Here is a 26,799-nt window from a genome sequence, read left to right as displayed (position 1 = left end):
GGGAAGAGGAGGATGAGAGTAGTAGGTGAGGATGAGTGAGGAGAGTGGGATGAGCGAGGGGGGAGAGGATGATATATCCTCAGAACCTTGCTTTCAGAGGGGAGATGTCATTTGAAGATGCTTTCAACACAGCTCAGCTCTTGCAGAAACGACTGAAGAGTTCTTCACCTCCGTACTTCGGTGGCATTCTCCCGAATGATCCAACCAATCAGAAAGCAAGTGGCAATCGGAGAGCGGGAGAAAACATGTTTCAACGGATTAACATGGTGGTTCAGTGGCGGCTGGTCAATAGGGCGATGGGGTTCCACCCCGCGGTGGTGAAAAGTGAAGGTTTTATTTATTTTTATTGAAAAATAATAAATATATATATATATATATATATATATATATATATATATATATATACATAATAATTACTCATTTAAAAAAAATTGTGGTCATCAAAGTTATGGTCTGGTGGTTTTTAAAGTACAATACCGTGTAATATATAAAATATAAACCATAACGTTTGTTTATATCTCTCTTCTGTGAATGAGACCTTAGCCCAGGGGCGATAAATGCTCGGCCCTTTCCAGGGCATTCAACAAAGCGAGAACATGACAACGGCATAGCAACCCTTAGCCAATCAAAAACATCTCATGGGGCTGAAGATATTATCGCCCCTAGCCACTCGCGTGACTTGACTAGCGTTCAAGAAATAATATTTCCAGCTGGACTGCGTTCTGTCTCGTTGCGCCCTCAAACACGGTACGTTGAGGCCATGGATGTATTAATAGAAGACATGGTAGTGAGATGGGTGGAGGGTGGTGTGGTGGTAGTGAGATGGGTGGAGGGTGTGATGGTAGTGAGGTGGGTGGAGGGTGTGATGGTAGTGAGATGGGTGGAGGGTGTGATGGTAGTGAGGTGGGTGGAGGGTGTGATGGTAGTGAGATGGGTGGAGGGTGTGATGGTAGTGAGACATCAAACCACCCTCCACCCATCTCACTACCATCACACCCTCCACCCATCTCACTACCATCACACCCTCCACCCATCTCACTACCATCACACCCTCCACCCATCTCACTACCATCACACCCTCCACCCATCTCACTACCATCACACCCTCCACCCACCTCACTACCATCACACCACCCTCCACCCATCTCACTACCATCACACCCTCCACCCATCTCACTACCATTACACCCTCCACCCACCTCACTACCATCACACCCTCCACCCACCTCACTACCATCACACCACCCTCCACCCACCTCACTACCATCACACCACCCTCCACCCATCTCACTACCATCACACCCTCCACCCATCTCACTACCATCACACCCTCCACCCACCTCACTACCATCACACCACCCTCCACCCATCTCACTACCATCACACCACCCTCCACCCACCTCACTACCATCACACCCTCCACCCACCTCACTACCATCACACCCTCCACCCATCTCACTACCATCACACCCTCCACCCACCTCACTACCATCACACCCTCCACCCATCTCACTACCATCACACCCTCCACCCATCTCACTACCATCACACCCTCCACCCATCTCACTACCATCACACCCTCCACCCATCTCACTACCATCACACCCTCCACCCATCTCACTACCATCACACCCTCCACCCACCTCACTACCATCACACCCTCCACCCACCTCACTACCATCACACCCTCCACCCATCTCACTACCATCACACCCTCCACCCATCTCACTACCATCACACCACCCTCCACCCATCTCACTACCATCACACCCTCCACCCACCTCACTACCATCACACCCTCCACCCATCTCACTACCATCACACCCTCCACCCATCTCACTACCATCACACCCTCCACCCACCTCACTACCATCACACCCTCCACCCATCTCACTACCATCACACCACCCTCCACCCATCTCACTACCATCACACCACCCTCCACCCATCTCACTACCATCACACCACCCTCCACCCATCTCACTACCATCACACCACCCTCCACCCATCTCACTACCATCACACCACCCTCCACCCATCTCACTACCATCACACCCTCCACCCATCTCACTACCATCACACCACCCTCCACCCACCTCACTACCATCACACCCTCCACCCATCTCACTACCATCACACCACCCTCCACCCATCTCACTACCATCACACCACCCTCCACCCACCTCACTACCATCACACCACCACCCATCTCACTACCATCACACCCTCCACCCATCTCACTACCATCACACCCTCCACCCATCTCACTACCATCACACCCTCCACCCATCTCACTACCATCACACCACCCTCCACCCACCTCACTACCATCACACCCTCCACCCATCTCACTACCATCACACCCTCCACCCATCTCACTACCATCACACCCTCCACCCACCTCACTACCATCACACCCTCCACCCACCTCACTACCATCACACCCTCCACCCATCTCACTACCATCACACCCTCCACCCACCTCACTACCATCACACCACCCTCCAACCACCTCACTACCATCACACCCTCCATCCATCTCACTACCATCACACCCTCCACCCATCTCTCTACCATCACACCCTCCACCCACCTCACTACCATCACACCCTCCACCCACCTCACTACCATCACACCCTCCACCCACCTCACTACCATCACACCCTCCACCCATCTCACTACCATCACACCCTCCACCCATCTCACTACCATCACACCCTCCACCCACCTCACTACCATCACACCCTCCACCCATCTCACTACCATCACACCCTCCACCCACCTCACTACCATCACACCACCACCCATCTCACTACCATCACACCACCCTCCACCCATCTCACTACCATCACACCACCACCCATCTCACTACCATCACACCACCACCCATCTCACTACCATCACACCCTCCACCCACCTCACTACCATCACACCCTCCACCCATCTCACTACCATCACACCCTCCACCCATCTCACTACCATCACACCCTCCACCCACCTCACTACCATCACACCCTCCACCCATCTCACTACCATCACACCCTCCACCCACCTCACTACCATCACACCCTCCACCCACCTCACTACCATCACACCCTCCACCCATCTCACTACCATCACACCCTCCACCCACCTCACTACCATCACACCCTCCACCCATCTCACTACCATCACACCCTCCACCCACCTCACTACCATCACACCCTCCACCCATCTCACTACCATCACACCCTCCACCCATCTCACTACCATCACACCCTCCACCCATCTCACTACCATCACACCCTCCACCCACCTCACTACCATCACACCCTCCACCCATCTCACTACCATCACACCACCCTCCACCCATCTCACTACCACCACACCCTCCACCCATCTCACTACCATCACACCACCCTCCACCCATCTCACTACCACCACACCCTCCACCCATCTCACTACCATCACACCACCCTCCACCCACCTCACTACCATCACACCACCCTCCACCCATCTCACTACCATCACACCCTCCACCCATCTCACTACCATCACACCCTCCACCCATCTCACTACCATCACACCCTCCACCCATCTCACTACCATCACACCACCCTCCACCCATCTCACTACCATCAACACCACCCTCCACCCATCTCACTACCATCACACCACCCTCCACCCATCTCACTACCATCACACCACCCTCCACCATCTCACTACCATCACACCACCCTCCACCCATCTCACTACATCACACCCTCCACCCATCTCACTACCATCACACCACCCTCCACCCACCTCACTACCATCACACCCTCCACCCATCTCACTACCATCACACCCTCCACCCATCTCACTACCATCACACCCTCCACCCATCTCACTACCATCACACCCTCCACCCATCTCACTACCATCACACCCTCCACCCATCTCACTACCATCACACCCTCCACCCATCTCACTACCATCACACCCTCCACCCATCTCACTACCATCACACCCTCCACCCATCTCACTACCATCACCACCCTCCACCCATCTCACTACCATCACACCCTCCACCCACCTCACTACCATCACACCACCCTCCACCCACCTCACTACCATCACACCCCTCCACCCACCTCACTACCATCACACCACCCTCCACCCATCTCACTACCATCACACCCTCCACCCATCTCACTACCATCACACCACCCTCCACCCACCTCACTACCATCACACCCTCCACCCATCTCACTACCATCACACCCTCCACCCACCTCACTACCATCACACCACCCTCCAACCACCTCACTACCATCACACCCTCCACCCATCTCACTACCATCACACCCTCCACCCATCTCACTACCATCACACCACCCTCCACCCATCTCACTACCATCACACCCTCCACCCACCTCACTACCATCACACCCTCCACCCATCTCACTACCATCACACCCTCCACCCATCTCACTACCATCACACCCTCCACCCATCTCACTACCATCACACCCTCCACCCACCTCACTACCATCACACCACCCTCCACCCATCTCACTACCATCACACCCTCCACCCATCTCACTACCATCACACCCTCCACCCATCTCACTACCATCACACCCTCCACCCATCTCACTACCATCACACCCTCCACCCATCTCACTACCATCACACCACCCTCCACCCATCTCACTACCATCACACCACCCTCCACCCATCTCACTACCATCACACCACCCTCCACCCATCTCACTACCATCACACCACCCTCCACCCATCTCACTACCATCACACCACCCTCCACCCATCTCACTACCATCACACCCTCCACCCATCTCACTACCATCACACCACCCTCCACCCATCTCACTACCATCACACCACCCTCCACCCATCTCACTACCATCACACCACCCTCCACCCATCTCACTACCATCACACCCTCCACCCACCTCACTACCATCACACCCTCCACCCATCTCACTACCATCACACCCTCCACCCATCTCACTACCATCACACCCTCCACCCATCTCACTACCATCACACCACCCTGCACCCATCTCACTACCATCACACCCTCCACCCATCTCACTACCATCACACCCTCCACCCACCTCACTACCATCACACCACCCTCCACCCACCTCACTACCATCACACCCTCCACCCATCTCACTACCATCACACCCTCCACCCACCTCACTACCATCACACCACCCTCCACCCACCTCACTACCATCACACCCTCCACCCATCTCACTACCATCACACCCTCCACCCACCTCACTACCATCACACCCTCCACCCATCTCACTACCATCACACCCTCCACCCACCTCACTACCATCACACCACCCTCCACCCATCTCACTACCATCACACCCTCCACCCACCTCACTACCATCACACCACCCTCCACCCATCTCACTACCATCACACCCTCCACCCATCTCACTACCATCACACCCTCCAACCACCTCACTACCATCACACCCTCCACCCATCTCACTACCATCACACCCTCCACCCATCTCACTACCATCACACCACCCTCCACCCATCTCACTACCATCACACCCTCCACCCATCTCACTACCATCACACCACCCTCCACCCATCTCACTACCATCACACCCTCCACCCATCTCACTACCATCACACCACCCTTCACCCATCAGTGAATGCTGCAGCAGCGTCAAACTAGAAACGGTTCTTTCTTTCCCTTGGGGACAGTAGCATTTTTGAATAGGCCTAAACACTGCAAAAAAATAAAACCCCTTTCTGCAGGCGAAAATTTAGGATATAATATTTTACTAGTCCTTGGACTAGTAATAATGGACAGGGATCTCCGGTTGTACCCATGTTTTGATTTAACGAACAGGGTCTCGCAAATAACACAGCAGGAATCAGCTGAACATGTTGGCTGCGCCATCTTCCACCTGTACCTGCTTTGAGTGACAAGAGTGACAAGCTCTTGCTGCTGCAGCATTCACCGATTGATGGCAGCACTGTGACGTATCGCACGCGCGCTATTTCCGCTAGAGTGTAGAAGAAGAAGTAGAAAACCCTGAAACGAAGAAACAGTAAGTGAAAAATAGGCTATAACAGTGGTTATTTCACCTATAGACGACCCGACAAGGCCCCGACATGACAAAAGACATCTACAGGAATGCACGGTGGGCGTCAGATTTGAAATTCGCCGTCCGGAATAGTCCGGTCACCCTTTTCTATATCCTTATATATGTGACCCCAGATTAGAGGAGCGACAGCGTATCTCTGGGGTCACATCGGGGCTAGGTCAGACCATGCTATTCTGGAAATCGGAGCATGCTACTTCACTGTTCAGCGAAAGGACAGCTGTCATGGCCGACGCTGGTGACTGTCAGGTGGGGCAGGGCGAAGGAGTTTTTAAATGTAAGTATTGTCTAAATTTGTCCATGGAAAAAAAATAAAATGATTGTGTAGTTATAACGACACGGAGCTATGAAAGCAGTTTTGTGTTTATATGTGGGGTAAAAATTAGATTTCGAGAACTCACGATGTCGTAGCTAACTAGTATCCCTGTAGCCATGGAAACGCAACGTTACCGGCTAAGTTAGCCAGCCAGTGGAGCGTAACGACGTAACCCACGCATTCCCGTCACCTGACTCGAGTAGCATGCTGCATTTTCTCGCCTGCTATATTGTTTTCGTGGAGTAGTAGGTACTAAGTAGCATGCTACTTCTCGCCTGCTATCTAGCAGGTAGCAGGCATTTCGGACACGGCCGATTCTGTTTAATGCCAGGGAATTGTACAGTGAGTATTGCACAGGCTAACGTTACCAAAAGCAAATGCATTGAGAGCTAACGTTAGCATGCTAGGATAACTAACACAGCTAGCTAACGTACCAAACATTAGGTTAGCTAACGTCAACATGCTGGATAAAGACAGATAGCTAGCTGGATCAGACAGCTTTTTAAAAACTGTTGCCAATTACAGCTAACGTTATGGTTCATTTATCTAACATTAGCTAGGTTGGCTACTAATCAGACACGATCATGGTAAAAACTTCCGAATTTGTATGGCGACCACAAATACAGTTTAAAAATATATGTATAAATTATATTAAAATTAGAGGTGGGCATCATTGACATTGCAACTATTCGATTATTCTCAAGATGAGGTGAAAAGGTTCAGAGCTGCCTGACCGTGTTGGATAGATGGTGAAACGGCGCAGACAGGTTTGTGTTGGAGGCGGTGCAGGGGAGTGGAGGCGGGTTTTTCAAACTTTAGGGTGACGTCAACAATTTGAAAAACGTCACAAATTTGGAGCATTTTCAACCCGAGTCAAATTGGACTGAAAATGTTAAGCTTCCAGTTTCTCCAAAACTATAAAACTGATATATGTAATGTTTTATTGTGTTTCTTCAATGTCCTCTTGTGCAAATAGCACTTACAAACTCAAAAAAAGTGAAAATGACCATGTTATACCTTTAATCGCCTGTCTCCTCCCTGGGTATCCTCCCTATTTCCTCAATCCTCTGGAGATGTCACTATCTACAAACACAGAGCCAGACACTGCGGCTCCAGGTCTCATCTGCATACCGTATGAAGGCCTCCTTTCTCTCCCACTCTTCAGGTAATCTCTGATCTAATGTAATTGGATGGGTAGAAGCGGGAGTCCCTCTACACAGCTGTCACTTATCTACTGCTGTCAGATCCAGGGTTTTTCTGCGTACAAGAGGAGTTTTGCTCAGACAGGAGCGAAGCCAGTGGAACTGATGCTTCTCTCGGTTACGAGGTGAATTCTGAGGACAGTTGGGGGTTGGAGGGAACACTGGTCTTGTCAAACAAGGACGGTTTTACACAGAGGACTCTATATCTGTACTTGTTACGGCCTGAAAACCACAGAACCCAAAGGGCAGCACTCAAATACTGGTGATGCTTCAACAAAGGCTGTGAGGAGGTCAGCGTCCACGGCGTGGCTGAGACGGCCGGGCCGGCGAGTCAGGGGACCAGGGGGCGGGGCTCAGACCACACTGGGGAATAACCACCCCACACACAGACAGGGAATAACCGCCCTCACACACACACACACACACACACACACACACACACACACACACACACACACACACACAGGGAATAACCCCCCCCACACACACACACACACAGACAGGGAATAACCCCCCCCCCCCCCACACACACACACACACACACACACACACACACAGACAGGGAATAACCTCCCCACACACAGACAGGGAATAACCCCCCCCCACACACACACAGAGAACAGCTCCACACACACACACACGCAGACAGAGAACAGCCCCCCCCACACACACACACACACAGACAGAGAAAGAACAGCCACACACACACACACATACACACACAGACAGAGAACAGCCCCCCCCCCCCACACACACACACACTAGAAGTCTTCACGGGTTTACCCGGACCTGAAAACCCGAGACCCGTGAGGGTCGGGTCCAAAATACTGCTGTGTCTCACGGGTCTGGGTCAGGTCTGGGTCGGGTCTGGGTCGGGTATGGGTCGGGTCTGGGTCGGGTACGGGTCGGGTCTGGGTCTGGGTCAGGTCGGGTCTGGGTCGGGTCTGGGTCGGGTACGGGTCGGGTCTGGGTCGGGTCTGGGTCGGGTACGGGTCGGGTCTGGGTCGGGTACGGGTCTGGGTCGGGTCTGGGTCGGGTCTGGGTCGGGTACGGGTCGGGTCTATCATACATTGCCGCGGGTTTCGGGTAAACACATCTGAAACTGATTTACCCATATGGACCCGCGAGGACCCGATGTTTTAAAATAAAAATACATTTTAAAAAGGGGGGAGAAATTTCCCGATCCATTTAACCTACTTGACATCTGTGTTGAATTACGTTCTAAATATCATCTGTTTGCTGCACACTGAGGCAGTGTGTGCTTAACGTTTCGGCCAATTGAAACTCAGCAAAACCTGTGTGGCTGTAGGCCTATGCAAATCTGGCGCGTAGCACACAGACCACCAGCTGAAAAAAGTGGAACTTTCGGGTTACTTTGTGTGCCTTTTTGTCATCGTTATCCCTATCTATAACTAGCCTATGTTAATAATAATATGTATTATTATTATTACTAGGTTAATGCTGCAATCAGACTGATGGATTAGCAGTGTTGACTTAAGTTAATGCCGAATTAATTATATTGGCTACAGGTTTCATCAGTTAATTCTCAACTATGAAAGGCTGTATAGGCTATAGGTGTAGACTAGGCCTACTGTCAAATTGTATGGAATTGCAAGTGAGAAGAAATCCACCCATGAAAAAGGCACATTGATGATGGTTCGCTAAGGTGCAGGTAGGCAATGAGGGAGCACGCCGAGGATAGCAAGGAGACCATTGTTTTGCAAAGCCATAGGCCTAATTATTTAGATAAAATAGGCTGTCATTGAAACGAATGTATTACTCATTTTGGAATTACATTATTAAATAGATGGCTAGGCTACTTAAATTCAGTATTAAATCAACCTTACATTATCACTTTTTTGCCAAAGCCGTCTGGCGCATTTTGTCGTTGGAATGTCAGTGTGGGTCCGGTCGGATCTGTCCTATAGGTCCGGTTCTGTTAGGCCACGGGTCTGGTAACTCTACGTGTGCTCGGGTCCATTACGGTTCGGTTCCTGATTATCCTCGGGTCCATTTCGGACGGGTCTGATTAACCCGTTTCAGAACGGGTCTCTGTTTTTTTTAAATTAATTTATGCGGGTCGGTTTCGGGTAAGAAAGCCACGGATCCTTTTTGGAACGGGTCAAATTTTTTGGACCTGTGAAGACCTCTAACACACACGCAGACAGAGAACAGCCCCCCCCCCCCACACGCAGACAGAGAACAGCCCCCCCCCACACACAGACAGAGAACAGCCCCCCCACACACAGACAGAGAACAGCCCCCCCCCCCCCACACACACAGACAGAGAACAGCCCCCCCACACACAGACAGAGAACAGCCCCCCCCCACACACACACACAGACATAGAACAGCCCCCCACACACACACAGACAGAGAACAGCCCCCCCACACACAGAGACAGAGAACAGCCCCCCCACACACACAGACAGAGAACAGCCCCCCCACACACACACAGACAGAGAACAGCCCCCCCACACACACAGACAGAGAACAGCCCCCCCCACACACACACACAGAACAGCCCCCCCACACACAGACAGAGAACAGCCCCCCACACACACAGACAGAGAACAGCCCCCCACACACACAGAGACAGAGAACAGCCCCCCCACACACACAGACAGAGAACAGCCCCCCACACACACAGAGACAGAGAACAGCCCCCCCACACACACAGACAGAGAACAGCCCCCCACACACACAGAGACAGACAGAGAACAGCCCCCCCACACACACAGAGACAGAGAACAGCCCCCCCACACACACAGAGACAGAGAACAGCCCCCCCCCACACACACAGACAGAGAACAGCCCCTCACACACACACACACAGAGAACAGCCCCTCACACACACACACACAGACAGAGAACAGCCCCACACACACAGACAGAGAACAGCCCCCCCCACACACAGACAGAGAACAGCCCCCCACACACACAGACAGAGAACAGCCCCCCCCACACACAGACAGAGAACAGCCCCCCCCCACACAGACAGAGAACAGCCCCCCCCACACACACGCAGAAAGAGAACAGCCCCCCCCCACGCAGACAGAGAACAGCCCCCCCCACACACACGCAGAAAGAGAACAGCCCCCCACACACACAGAGACAGAGAACAGCCCCCCCCCACACACGCAGAAAGAGAACAGCCCCCCCACACACACACAGAGAACAGCCCCCCCACACACACACAGAGAACAGCCCCCCCCCCCACACACACACAGAGAACAGCCCCCCCACACACACACACAGAGAACAGCCCCCCACACACACACACACAGAGAACAGCCCCCCCCCCACACACACACACACACAGAGAACAGCCCCCCCCCACACACACACACAGAGAACAGCCCCCCCCCCACACACAGACAGAGAACAGCCCCCCCCCCACACACACACACAGAGAACAGCCCCCCCCCCACACACAGACAGAGAAAAGCCCCCCCCCCACACACAGACAGAGAACAGCCCCCCCCCCACACACACAGAGAACAGCCCCCCCACACACAGACAGAGAACAGCCCCCCACACACACAGACAGAGAACAGCCCCCACACACACACACACAGACAGAGAACAGCCCCCCCCCCCCACACACACACACACAGAGAACAGCCCCCCCCCCCACACACACACAGAGAACAGCCCCCCACACACACACACACACAGAGAACAGCCCCCCCCCCCACACACACACACAGAGAACAGCCCCCCCCCACACACACACACACAGAGAACAGCCCCCCCCACACACACACAGAGAACAGCCCCCCCCACACACAGAGACAGAGAACAGCCCCCCACACACAGAGACAGAGAACAGCCCCCCCCACACACACAGAGACAGAGAACAGCCCCCCCACACACACACACACAGACAGAGAACAGCCCCCCACACACACAGAGACAGAGAACAGCCCCCCCCCCACACACACACAGAGAACAGCCCCCCACACACACACACAGAGAACAGCCCCCCCCACACACACACAGAGAACAGCCCCCGCCCACACACACAGAGACAGAGAACAGCCCCCCCCCACACACACAGAGACAGACAGAGAACAGCCCCCCCACACACACAGAGACAGAGAACAGCCCCCCCACACACACAGAGACAGAGAACAGCCCCCCCCCCACACACACAGACAGAGAACAGCCCCTCACACACACACACACAGAGAACAGCCCCTCACACACACACACACAGACAGAGAACAGCCCCACACACACAGACAGAGAACAGCCCCCCCCACACACAGACAGAGAACAGCCCCCCACACACACAGACAGAGAACAGCCCCCCCCACACACAGACAGAGAACAGCCCCCCCCCACACAGACAGAGAACAGCCCCCCCCACACACACGCAGAAAGAGAACAGCCCCCCCCCACGCAGACAGAGAACAGCCCCCCCCACACACACGCAGAAAGAGAACAGCCCCCCACACACACAGAGACAGAGAACAGCCCCCCCCCACACACGCAGAAAGAGAACAGCCCCCCCACACACACACAGAGAACAGCCCCCCCACACACACACAGAGAACAGCCCCCCCCCCCACACACACACAGAGAACAGCCCCCCCACACACACACACAGAGAACAGCCCCCCACACACACACACACAGAGAACAGCCCCCCCCCCACACACACACACACACAGAGAACAGCCCCCCCCCACACACACACACAGAGAACAGCCCCCCCCCCACACACAGACAGAGAACAGCCCCCCCCCACACACACACACAGAGAACAGCCCCCCCCCACACACAGACAGAGAAAAGCCCCCCCCCCACACACAGACAGAGAACAGCCCCCCCCCCCACACACACAGAGAACAGCCCCCCCACACACAGACAGAGAACAGCCCCCCACACACACAGACAGAGAACAGCCCCCCCCCCCCACACACACACACACAGAGAACAGCCCCCCCCCCCACACACACACAGAGAACAGCCCCCCCCCCACACACACACACAGAGAACAGCCCCCCCCCACACACACACACACAGAGAACAGCCCCCCCCCACACACACACAGAGAACAGCCCCCCCCACACACAGAGACAGAGAACAGCCCCCCACACACAGAGACAGAGAACAGCCCCCCCACACACACAGAGACAGAGAACAGCCCCCCCACACACACACACACAGACAGAGAACAGCCCCCCACACACACAGAGACAGAGAACAGCCCCCCCCCCACACACACACAGAGAACAGCCCCCCCCACACACACACAGAGAACAGCCCCCGCCCACACACACAGAGACAGAGAACAGCCCCCCCCCACACACACACAGAGACAGAGAACAGCCCCCCCCACACACACAGACAGAGAACAGCCCCCCCCCCCACACACACACACACAGAACAGAGAACAGCCCCCCCCCCCCACACACACAGAACAGAGAACAGCCCTCCCCCCCACACACACAGACAGAGAACAGCCCCCCCACACACAGAGACAGAGAACAGCCCCCCCACACACACAGACAGAGAACAGCCCCCCCACACACACACAGACAGAGAACAGCCCCCCCACACACACAGACAGAGAACAGCCCCCCCCACACACACACACAGAACAGCCCCCCCCACACACAGACAGAGAACAGCCCCCCACACACACAGACAGAGAACAGCCCCCCACACACACAGAGACAGAGAACAGCCCCCCCACACACACAGACAGAGAACAGCCCCCCACACACACAGAGACAGAGAACAGCCCCCCCACACACACAGACAGAGAACAGCCCCCCACACACACAGAGACAGACAGAGAACAGCCCCCCCACACACACAGAGACAGAGAACAGCCCCCCCACACACACAGAGACAGAGAACAGCCCCCCCCCACACACACAGACAGAGAACAGCCCCTCACACACACACACACAGAGAACAGCCCCTCACACACACACACACAGACAGAGAACAGCCCCACACACACAGACAGAGAACAGCCCCCCCCACACACAGACAGAGAACAGCCCCCCACACACACAGACAGAGAACAGCCCCCCCCACACACAGACAGAGAACAGCCCCCCCCCACACAGACAGAGAACAGCCCCCCCCACACACACGCAGAAAGAGAACAGCCCCCCCCCACGCAGACAGAGAACAGCCCCCCCCACACACACGCAGAAAGAGAACAGCCCCCCACACACACAGAGACAGAGAACAGCCCCCCCCCACACACGCAGAAAGAGAACAGCCCCCCCACACACACACAGAGAACAGCCCCCCCCCCACACACACACAGAGAACAGCCCCCCCACACACACACACAGAGAACAGCCCCCCACACACACACACACAGAGAACAGCCCCCCCCCCCCACACACACACACACAGAGAACAGCCCCCCCACACACACACACACAGAGAACAGCCCCCCCCCCACACACAGACAGAGAACAGCCCCCCCCCACACACACACACAGAGAACAGCCCCCCCCCCACACACAGACAGAGAAAAGCCCCCCCCCCACACACAGACAGAGAACAGCCCCCCCCCCACACACACAGAGAACAGCCCCCCCACACACAGACAGAGAACAGCCCCCCACACACACAGACAGAGAACAGCCCCCACACACACACACACAGACAGAGAACAGCCCCCCCCCCCACACACACACACACAGAGAACAGCCCCCCCCCCCCACACACACACAGAGAACAGCCCCCCCCACACACACACACACAGAGAACAGCCCCCCCCCCCACACACACACACAGAGAACAGCCCCCCCACACACACACACACACAGAGAACAGCCCCCCCCCACACACACACAGAGAACAGCCCCCCCCACACACAGAGACAGAGAACAGCCCCCCACACACAGAGACAGAGAACAGCCCCCCCCACACACACAGAGACAGAGAACAGCCCCCCCCCACACACACACACAGACAGAGAACAGCCCCCCACACACACAGAGACAGAGAACAGCCCCCCCCCCACACACACACAGAGAACAGCCCCCCACACACACACACAGAGAACAGCCCCCCCCACACACACACAGAGAACAGCCCCCGCCCACACACACAGAGACAGAGAACAGCCCCCCCCCACACACACACACACACAGAACAGCCCCCCCCCCCACACACACACACACAGAACAGAGAACAGCCCTCCCCCCCACACACACAGACAGAGAACAGCCCCCTCACACACACAGACAGAGAACAGCCCCCCACACACACAGAGACAGAGAACAGCCCCCCCACACACACACAGAGAACAGCCCCCGCCCACACACACAGAGACAGAGAACAGCCCCCCCCCCCACACACACACAGACAGAGAACAGCCCCCCACACACACAGACAGAGAACAGCCCCCCCACACACACAGACAGAGAACAGCCCCCCCCCACACACACACAGACAGAGAACAGCCCCCCCCACACACAGACAGAGACAGAGAACAGCCCCCCCCCACACACACACAGAGACAGAGAACAGCCCCCCCCCCCACACACACACACACAGAACAGAGAACAGCCCTCCCCCCCACACACACAGACAGAGAACAGCCCCCTCACACACACAGACAGAGAACAGCCCCCCACACACACAGAGACAGAGAACAGCCCCCCCACACACACACAGAGAACAGCCCCCGCCCACACACACAGAGACAGAGAACAGCCCCCCCCCCCACACACACACAGACAGAGAACAGCCCCCCACACACACAGACAGAGAACAGCCCCCCCACACACACAGACAGAGAACAGCCCCCCCCCACACACACACAGACAGAGAACAGCCCCCCCCCCCACACACACACAGACAGAGAACAGCCCCCCACACACACAGACAGAGAACAGCCCCCCCCCACACACACACAGACAGAGAACAGCCCCCCCCACACACAGACAGAGAACAGCCCCCCACACACACAGAGACAGAGAACAGCCCCCCCCCCACACACACACACAGACAGAGAACAGCCCCCCCCCACACACAGAGACAGAGAACAGCCCAACACACACAGACAGAGAACAGCCCCCCCCACACACAGACAGAGAACAGCCCAACACACACAGACAGAGAACAGCCCCCACACACACACACACACACACACACACACACACACACAGAGAACAGCCCTCCCACACACACACACAGACAGAGAACAGCCCAACACACACAGACAGAGAACAGCCCCCCCACACACACACACAGAGAACAGCCCCCACACACACAGAGACAGAGAACAGCCCCCCCACACACACACACACACAGAGAACAGCCCCCCCACACACACAGACAGAGAACAGCCCCCCACACACACACAGAGACAGAGAACAGCCCCCACACACACACACACACACACACACACACACACACACACACAGAGAACAGCCCCCACACACACACACAGAGAGCAGCCCAACACACACAGACAGAGAACAGCCCCCCCCACACACACACAGAGAACAGCCCCCCCACACACACACACACACACAGAGAGACAGAGAACAGCCCCCCCCCCACACACAGACAGAGAACAGCCCCCCCACACACAGACAGAGAACAGCCCCCCCCCACACACAGACAGAGAACAGCCCCCCCACACAGACAGAGACAGAGAACAGCCCCCCCCACACACACAGACAGAGAACAGCCCCCCCACACACACACACACACACAGAGAGACAGAGAACAGCCCCCCCCCCACACACAGACAGAGAACAGCCCCCCCACACACAGACAGAGAACAGCCCCCCCCCACACACAGACAGAGAACAGCCCCCCCCACACACACAGACAGAGAACAGCCCCCCCACACACACAGACAGAGAACAGCCCCCCCCCCACACACACAGAGAACAGCCCCCCCCCACACACACAGACAGAGAACAGACCCCCCCACACACAGACAGAGAACAGACCCCCCACACACACACACACAGAGAACAGCCCCCCCCACACACACAGACAGAGAACAGACCCCCCCCACACACACACACAGAGAACAGCCCCACACACACACAGACAGAGAACAGCCCCCCCACACACACAGACAGAGAACAGCCCCCCCCACACACAGACAGAGAACAGCCCCCCACACACACAGAGACAGAGAACAGCCCCCCCACACACACACACACAGACAGAGAACAGCCCCCCCCCCACACACACACAGACAGAGAACAGCCCCCCCCCACACACAGAGACAGAGAACAGCCCAACACACACAGACAGAGAACAGCCCCCCCACACACAGACAGAGAACAGCCCCCCCCCCACACACACACACACACACACACACACACACACACAGACAGAACAGCCCCCACACACACACACAGAGAACAGCCCAACACACACAGACAGAGAACAGCCCCCACACACACACACACACACACACACACACACAGAGAACAGCCCCCCACACACACAGAGACAGAGAACAGCCCCCCCCCCCACACACACACACACACACACAGAGAACAGCCCCCCACACACACAGACAGAGAACAGCCCCCCCCCCCCACACACAGACAGAGACAGAGAACAGCCCCCCCCCCCACACACAGACAGAGAACAGCCCCCCCCCCACACACAGACAGAGAACAGCCCCCCCCCCACACACAGACAGAGAACAGCCCCCCCCCCACACACAGACAGAGAACAGCCCCCCCACACACACACAGACAGAGAACAGCCCCCCCCACACACAGACAGAGAACAGCCCCCCCACACAGACAGAGAACAGCCCCCCCACACACACAGACAGAGAACAGCCCCCCACACACAGACAGAGACAGAGAACAGCCCCCCCCACACACAGACAGAGAACAGCCCCCCCACACACACAGACAGAGAACAGCCCCCCCCCACACACACAGAGAACAGCCCCCCCCCACACACACAGACAGAGAACAGCCCCCCCCACACACAGACAGAGAACAGCCCCCCACACACACAGACAGAGAACAGCCCCCCCCACACACACAGACAGAGAACAGCCCCCCCCCACACACACAGAGAACAGCCCCCCACACACACAGAGAACAGCCCCCCCCCACACACACAGACAGAGAACAGCCCCCCCCACACACACACAGAGAACAGCCCCCCACACACACAGACAGAGAACAGCCCCCCCACACACAGACAGAGAACAGCCCAACACACACACACAGACAGAGAACAGCCCAACACACACAGACAGAGAACAGCCCAACACACACACAGAGACAGAGAACAGCCCCCCCCACACACAGACAGAGAACAGCCCCCCACACACACAGAGACAGAGAACAGCCCCCCCCACACACACAGACAGAGAACAGCCCCCCCCCCACACACACAGAGAACAGCCCCCCACACACACAGAGAACAGCCCCCCCCACACACACAGACAGAGAACAGCCCCCCCCACACACACACAGAGAACAGCCCCCCACACACACAGACAGAGAACAGCCCCCCACACACACAGACAGAGAACAGCCCCCCCCACACACACACACAGAGAACAGCCCCCCACACACACAGACAGAGAACAGCCCCCCCACACACACAGACAGAGAACAGCCCCCCCCACACACAGACAGAGAACAGCCCCCCACACACACAGAGACAGAGAACAGCCCCCCCCCACACACACACAGACAGAGAACAGCCCCCCCACACACACACACAGACAGAGAACAGCCCCCCCCCCACACACAGAGACAGAGAACAGCCCAACACACACAGACAGAGAACAGCCCCCCCACACACAGACAGAGAACAGCCCCCCCCCCCCCACACACACACACACACACACACACAGAGAACAGCCCCCACACACACACACAGAGAACAGCCCAACACACACAGACAGAGAACAGCCCCCACACACACACACACACACACACACACACACAGAGAACAGCCCCCCACACACACAGAGACAGAGAACAGCCCCCCCCCCCCCACACACACACACACAGAGAACAGCCCCCCACACACACAGACAGAGAACAGCCCCCCCCCCCCACACACAGACAGAGACAGAGAACAGCCCCCCCCCCCACACACAGACAGAGAACAGCCCCCCCCCCACACACAGACAGAGAACAGCCCCCCCACACACAGACAGAGAACAGCCCCCCCCCACACACACAGACAGAGAACAGCCCCCCCCCCACACACAGACAGAGAACAGCCCCCCCACACAGACAGAGAACAGCCCCCCCACACACACAGACAGAGAACAGCCCCCCACACACAGACAGAGACAGAGAACAGCCCCCCCCCCACACACAGAGAACAGCCCCCCCACACACAGAGACAGAGAACAGCCCCCCACACACACACAGACAGAGAACAGCCCCCCCCACACACACAGAGAACAGCCCCCCCCCACACACACAGACAGAGAACAGCCCCCCCCACACACAGACAGAGAACAGCCCCCCACACACACAGACAGAGAACAGCCCCCCCCACACACACAGACAGAGAACAGCCCCCCCCCCCCACACACACAGAGAACAGCCCCCCACACACACAGAGAACAGCCCCCCCCACACACACAGACAGAGAACAGCCCCCCACACACACAGAGAACAGCCCCCCACACACACAGACAGAGAACAGCCCCCCACACACACAGACAGAGAACAGCCCCCCCCACACACACAGACAGAGAACAGCCCAACACACACAGACAGAGAACAGCCCCCCACACACACAGACAGAGAACAGCCCCCCACACACACAGACAGAGAACAACAACAGGGACAAAGCAACCTGACCCCAGGCTAGCCGGAGGTAGATTGTGTTTCTCAAACATGACACCTGTAGAGAGTCACTTGGGATCCATTCATCCAGGAGTCCAACAATCTCTTACAGTCCCTACGCACACACACACACACACACACACACACACACACACACACACACACACACACACACACACACACACACACACACACACAGGCCTACACAAGAACACACACACACATGCACACACTCTCAGCTCTTCTGAGAGTCCTCCTTGGGGCCCATGCTATATCAGTAGCTAAGCTAATGACAGTTAGCTGATGACAATACTGCAGTTACCTGAGTTTCCGGACTGTGCTGACCTGGATAAACAGGGTGCAACCAGGCTGTGCTGAGCTTTGCAGGACAGTGTTGGCGTGCACATGTGGGCGTAAACTGGGCCAGCATATACAAGAGCTAAGCTGGGCTAGCAGTGTTGGGCTAACCTGGACTAGTACTACTGGGATAGACTAGCCTGGTACTGCCAGGTGGGAAATCTGTTGGGCTAGGCTGGACTAGTACTGCTGGTCTAAGATGGACTAGTACTGCTGGTCTTAACTGGACTAGTACTGCTGGTCTGAGATGGACTAGTACTGCTGGTCTAAACTGGACTAGTACTGATGGTCTAAACTGCACTATACTGCTGGTCTAAGATGGACTAGTACTGATGGTCTAAACTGCACTATACTGCTGGTCTAAGATGGACTAGTACTGATTGTCTAAGATGGACTAGTACTGCTGGTCTAAGATGGACTAGTACTGCTGGTCTAAACTGCACTATACTGCTGGTCTAAGATGGACTAGTACTGATTGTCTAAGATGGACTAGTACTGATGGTCTAAGATGGACTAGTACTGCTGGTCTAAGATGGACTAGTACTGCTGGTCTAAGATGGACTAGTACTGCTGGTCTAAGATGGACTAGTACTGCTGGTCTAAGATGGACTAGAACTGCTGGTCTAAGATGGACTAGGTCTGCTGGTCTAAACTGGACTAGTACTGCTGGTCTAAGATGGACTAGTACTGCTGGTCTAAGATGGACTAGTACTGCTGGTCTAAACTGGACTAGTACTGCTGGTCTAAGATGGACTAGTACTGCTGGTCTAAGATGGACTAGTACTGCTGGTCTAAGATGGACCAGCTGTGGGTGGGCAAGCATGCGAGTCTGTCCTAGAATACAAGCCATCAGGCCAGCATCTTAACAAAGACTAGGATAATTATCACATTCTGTAGGATGAGCGTCACCACAGTCTTAACGTAACGGCAGCTTAATTAGCGTGAATGAAATATCAGCGCTATAAACACCCTCATAACTCCTTTCTCTCCCTTCGCAACGGCCTGGAACACAAACATCACCCACCCCCCCCTCCCCCGCCCGCCTGTTCGCCTCACGCCCCTCCTGTCAGCTGAGGTAACGGCTCTGCGTTGTCACTCAACACTCAACTGTGCTGCGATCAAAACTGTGGGAGCGAGAAGTGACTGTGACTGCAGGAGGAGGAGGAGGAGGAGAGATGATTAAAACGTCGTGTGGGTTGTGGTGATGAAGGTTGTCGTGGAGGAGTCCCCCACACCGTTGAGGCTCCGGGGTCTGTAGCGTGGGGGGGGGGGGGGGCAGGCAGACACAGCTAACACCGCTGCTACAACACTGATCCTCCCATCTGCCCACGTCCTGTTTCCTGTCCACACAGGGTGAAAGGCTGCCGGCGGGGGTGGGGGGTGAAGCTGAGCCATCTGCCCTGGGGCCGAACCCGGCGGTGTGCGCTGCCCTTTCCAAGTGGCTAATCTTGCGAGTAAGCTCCCACACAGCCGAGCGAGGAGTGAGCAGACTGACAGGGTGTTAAGCTGCGTTGAATTGAAAGCCGTTCGGCTGTTTGAGATCTGAAACTAGTTGGGTCAAACTTGGATCAATCTTTTATCATCTCAGTCAATGCCTTAGTCTACTGCTTCATAATTGTACATTGGCCTGATGAATGTGTCATGAAAGTGTTTCAATTTACTGTATGTCTAAGTATGTCGGGATCATAACCCAACTATGCTTAGGAGCAACCTAATCTATAGTGATTTCCGAAAAAAAATAATAAAGTAATCAAGAAATGTTATATGAATGTTCCACAATATGTTTTATCTACGGTACGGCTGGGAACGGCAAGGTCGCTGGTTCGATCCCAGCTTCCGGGGTGTGCTGTAGTGTCCTCGAGTGTAGTTCTTGAGCAAGACACTGAATGCCCAAAATCGTTCCCGTACGGTCACAGCTAAAACATCTCTGGGCCTTTCTGTGCAAAGTTTGCATGTTCTCCCTGTGTTCTCAAGGGTTCTCCAGCATAAAGAACCCCATATCAAAAAGATGCAGAAGAACAGATCCGCTAACGTTCTCTGTCCCTGGTAAAAGCAGACAGGAGCGTTTGGTTGACCTACTGTCTGCTCCCAGCTGCCCTTGGGGGAAGGACCATGGGATGGGTTAAGAGCAGAGAAAAATGTAATCGGTGGACACTTCTGTCACTGTGTGTGTCTCATCACTGTGTGCTGTGCAAAAAAACACTATGACAGTAAAAGTTGTTTGTTTTGTTACCTTAATTCAGGGTGGATAGCGTTACCGTTGAATCCATCAAACACACAACTCCAGATGCTTGCTTGATCGTCTCGTTGAGAGGGGTCAGGGAAGAGTCTTTACAGCTCACTTTTCTGGCCCCTGGGTGATACTGTTTTTTTGCTTCCCTTTGGAATATGTAGGGGTGGGTCATATGCCCACCTCCCTTGTTCTCTGTAAAGCACATTGTGTTTCCTCTGTGTAGGAAATGTGCTATACAAATAAAGCTTTGATTGATTGATTGATTGACAACCCGTTCTCGCACTCTCAATAGCAACTCAGCTGACATATTCACATCTGTCTTTGCAGGCCTTAGCAAGGACAGGGCTTCTCCTTGTCCATATGAATGGCTTAGCCTGCTATTTAACAAGCTCTGTCTGTCAACCCCTAGATGTGAGGCCCATGGTATGTATACAGTAGGCCCATGGTATGTATACAGTAGGCCCATGGTATACAGTATAGGCTACATGTACCTGTAATAAAAATGAATCTTGTAGGGATCCTTTCCCTTTGGAAATCCAGGCTTTCCTGTGTGAGTCAGCTATAGCGGACGGAAAGAGAAAACAATGAATGGGTAAGTGTGGACATGGCTCAGTATGTCTGCATAGATAATGGCTGTGAAATCCTATTACCACAGGAGCTTTATTTGACACAGGATTTAGCAAATACACATAGGATCTGGGCAAATGAATGACATACTATACTTGTCTGTGAGCCTGCGGCCATGGCTTGGTTCATAGGGTTGGGGATGGGAGGTTGCTATTTTGGCACTTATTGCCAAAGACTGACGACTCCGAGGAAGAGGGACAACATGGTCTGTGCTGCTCTATGAGGTCCTGGTCCTTTACTGGCAGTCACAGGGTCCAGTCCCCCTGGGACCACACAGGACTCTCCTGGTCCTTTACTGGCAGTCACAGGGTCCAGTCCCCCTGGGACCACACAAGACTGTCCTGGTCCTTTACTGGCAGTCACAGGGTCCAGTCCCCCTGGGACCACACAGGACTCTCCTGGTCCTTTACTGGCAGTCACAGGGTCCAGTCCCCCTGGGACCACACAGGACTCAGTGCATGTGCAGAACCCACGGCACTCACTGGAATGGAAGAGGCATCTGGCGCTGTATAGTGTACTAGACATCCTCATCCTTCAACCCAAGACATATGGATGTTCAAACATAATGGTCAATATCAATTCTATCACTGTTGCACCATGTGCCATCGGGTCAGGGAAGCATGGGACATGGAGATGGCTTTCAATTAATGTTCAGGCTCTGAAAAGCATTGTGCTTATTTAGGGCTTGCACCTGCTCATATTTGAAACCACAACTCACTTGAGCTATTTGCTAGAAATCCAGTGAGTTGATTCATGCATAGACAAATTACAGATTTTGATGATTATTAACTCAATCAATCTTTATTTATATAAAGAATTAATAAATAATTAACTGATTGGTTTATTTGCCAAATGACTGTTGGTGAGCATTAGATGGTTGAGGACAGATTAGTGAAAAGTTAGGTTCACTTGGGCTTCAGGCCTGTACAGAGAGTACACCTTAGAACCAAATGCCCTTTTTAACTTATTTCACTATACTGATGTTCATTATTAAATCATGGACGTGGACACCTCAGAAGTTCACTTGCTGGAACTTAGGAACCACAAGGGAGGGACTTTAAAACATATAAAACGGGTAAAGTTTCCGGCCAAAGAGATTTGAGGAAAGATTGGTTTATTAAAAAAGCAATTTATAGTCATCTGCCAGAGGGAGGGGTGGTTTGGCATGATGGGGGTCATGAAAAGACAGAAAGCATTCTATGGAAGATGAGATAATAATAATAATAATAATAATAATTAAAAAAATATATATATTATTATTAGTAGTAGTATTATTATTATTACCTTTATTTGTATAGCACTTTTCGTGCAGACATTGTAGCTCGAAGTGCTTTAACATTTCCATAGATAGTGTTCTATGGAAGAGACAGAAAGCATTCTTTGGAAATAGAGACAGGAGGCGCTGTATGAAAGATACTGCAAGTTCTATGTGAAATGTTTGTTACCTGCTGTGAATGAATCAGGTCTGGAGGATCATTAAGCCAATCAAAAATGGGGTGGAGTCATACTAGGTCAAAGGAGTACAAAATGGCTGCCTGATGTCCAAGTGCTACAACCAAACATATCAAGAGCTAGCTAAGCAAAACTAAATTAAACCATGGACATTTCTGACAGAATACTTTTCCTACTTGCCTATGGCTGTGTAGCTATTGCACAGGCGTTTCAATCAGCCTGGAGACCAGACTATCCTGTAGCACCTCCTAGAAGGACATTTCAAGTTCTCCAGAGAAGACCTATGCAATTACCCAAAGAACGACCAAATCCAACACCTGTCCAAAGGCCTGCTAGATTCCAGCAACAAAAACCCAATCAGAAGCCCCTACTACATCAGTCAAAGGAGAGATTTGAGCAACCTTTGATTTGGAGGTTTCCAGAGGATCCTATTAAACAGGTCAGCCTGTCTCCACAGCCTGAGGAGCACAGACCACCTCCTCTGCCTGCCCACAGCGTGACCGTTGAGTGTGGGAGGAGAGCTGTCCGTGTGGAAGCTAGGATGGATCTGCTGGGTATCGGTCAGCCCATCCAGACAGCCGATCTCACCCTGGGAGGTTGTCCGCCAACTGTAGAAGATTCCTCCTCTCAAGTTGTGATCTTTGAGTCAGAGTTGCACGGATGTGGCAGCACTCTCACGGTAATTTCACACCTCATTATCACTTCTGGTTTCATCGTACTGAAGGTAAAACATGTTTATTTTTTATTGAACCTTTATTTCATCAGGCAAGTTAAGAACACATTTTTATTAACAATGGCCACCTGGGAAATGACAAAAGCCACTTAAGGGAAAAGGGAGGTGGGCTAGAAAAAAAGTCTAATCACATGAGGACACAAGCAAGAAAACAGTCATTGAGAAAGAGAAAAGGCGTGTGAATGATTATGGGGACATTACATGGAGATAAAAGTTACATTACATGGAGATAAAACAGTTGCAGGAATCGGTTAGAATGTCTGAGATGGCATCTCTGAAGGCGGCAATGAGGATGATTTTTGTCCATTTTTCAGGGTTTTTCCAGAGCATTCCAGTTGGTTTGAATGCAGTGTAATTGTTCCCAGGTGACTGAGGATGAGCTTGTCTACATCTTCACTCTCCACTACAACCCGACCACCCTGGGTAGCAGTTCAATCGTGCGGACCAGGGAGGTGGCGATTGGTGTGCAGTGCCATTACCAGAGGTAAGTACTACCCGCACTAACCTTTCTGTCAGTTAAGTCAATTTTGTTAGACATGGATGGTCTTGTTTTATAGGAAGCATGCTGTCAGCAGTGAAGCTCTGAAGCCCACTTGGGCGCCCTTTGATGAAACCAAGGTTGCAGAGGAGCACCTGTATTTCTCCCTTAAGCTCATGGCTGGTGGGTAACTTGAAAGGCCATGAGTTTATTCTGGTTGAGGTGGTCAGGAAGTGACTTTCACCTTGATATAACTCTGCTTTTGTCAACACAGATGACTGGAAGGCCGAGATGCCAAATGGGCAGTACTTTTTGGGTGACATGATGAAATTTGAAGCTTCTGTCCAGCAGTTCTACCACATGCCCCTTCGCGTCTATGTGGAGAACTGTGTGGCCACTGTGATACCGAACACAGACACAGTCCCAAGATACGCCTTCCTTGCGAACCATGGGTTAGTATCCTGTCAAGATCTTTGCTATCTCAGACCTGAGCCATTTTGCCCATATTTGTTCCATGTGTGCCCCTTCAGGTGTTTCATGGATGCCAGGTATACAGGATTGAGCTCTCAATTCATGCCCCGGACCCAGGATAACAAGCTCCAGTTCCAGATGGAAGCTTTCAAGTTTATTAATCAAAACACTGATTCAGTGAGTATTTACTCCTTTGAATAAATCTTCTGACATGTTCTGTTTCTGCGCTAACATTGATCCCCTCCCCTATGCTGCAGATCTATATCACATGTTGGTTGAAAGCCACCACAGCTTCAGCTGCCATCAATGCTCAGAATAAGGCTTGCTCCTTCTCCAGCAGGTATGTAGGTTACTATATAGACATCCCAGTATTTCCAGTACAGCTTACGCATATAGATGGTCTTCACTCTCTCCCTGCAGGACAGATAATCTAAGACCTAACGGTGCTGTGATAAGTATAACTCCTCAGCCCTGAAACCCCACTCATTCACCAGCCCTATGACCCCCAGGTGGACGGAGGCCAGTGGGGGAAATGCGGCCTGTGGCTGCTGTGACACCGAGGCCTGTGGCTCAGGAAGACGGGACCAGCACCTTGGACAGAGTATGTATTGTGTGACCATCAATCACCAGTGTGAAGTACAGGGGTAGCAGACTAAATCCTGGCTGTTTCTCCAGGTACGCAGTGGGGGCAGGAGACGTCCATCGGCCCCATCAAGGTCAAGGACGGGTGGCGGCTGTCTTGAGGATCTTGCTTCTGAAAATAAAGATTTAAAAAAACATATTTGTGTAACGGTAGTGCTCTGGGGCCTCATTTATCAAAGAGCGTGTAAATTCAGGTGTAACACTCCCACGGTGTCCTAGAAGAGTGCGGATGTGAACGCGCTTCATGTTCCGCCCTCTACACACCCAAATTCAACCATATATGGTGAAAACTATGACAACGCACAACGTGGTTCACTGGAAGGAACCGACATAAGATGGTGTGGAGCAAAGGCAAGACAATTACATTTATGGAAAAA

At 53.5% G+C, this 26,799-nt stretch overlaps 1 protein-coding gene across 1 annotated transcript in view; it reads left to right on the top strand.

Annotated features, from left to right (window-relative positions):
- Positions 1-26,334, top strand: part of LOC311320967 (zona pellucida sperm-binding protein 3-like) — a gene marked incomplete at both ends in the record, with an annotated part of 35,377 nt that extends 9,043 nt beyond the window's left edge. Inside the window, 7 exons of the mRNA XM_084452834.1 lie at positions 24,556-24,777; positions 25,197-25,315; positions 25,389-25,492; positions 25,584-25,761; positions 25,840-25,957; positions 26,038-26,120; positions 26,250-26,334. Coding sequence (XP_084308960.1) covers positions 24,556-24,777; positions 25,197-25,315; positions 25,389-25,492; positions 25,584-25,761; positions 25,840-25,957; positions 26,038-26,120; positions 26,250-26,334 — 909 coding nt within the window. The remainder of the gene's footprint in view (positions 1-24,555; positions 24,778-25,196; positions 25,316-25,388; positions 25,493-25,583; positions 25,762-25,839; positions 25,958-26,037; positions 26,121-26,249) is intronic.
- Positions 26,335-26,799: the final 465 nt, after the last annotated feature.

Source organism: Borostomias antarcticus, assembly GCF_949987555.1.
Source record: "Borostomias antarcticus genome assembly, chromosome: 18".
Classification (NCBI taxonomy): domain Eukaryota; kingdom Metazoa; phylum Chordata; class Actinopteri; order Stomiiformes; family Stomiidae; genus Borostomias; species Borostomias antarcticus.
This window is presented reverse-complemented; position numbering and strand designations above follow the sequence as displayed.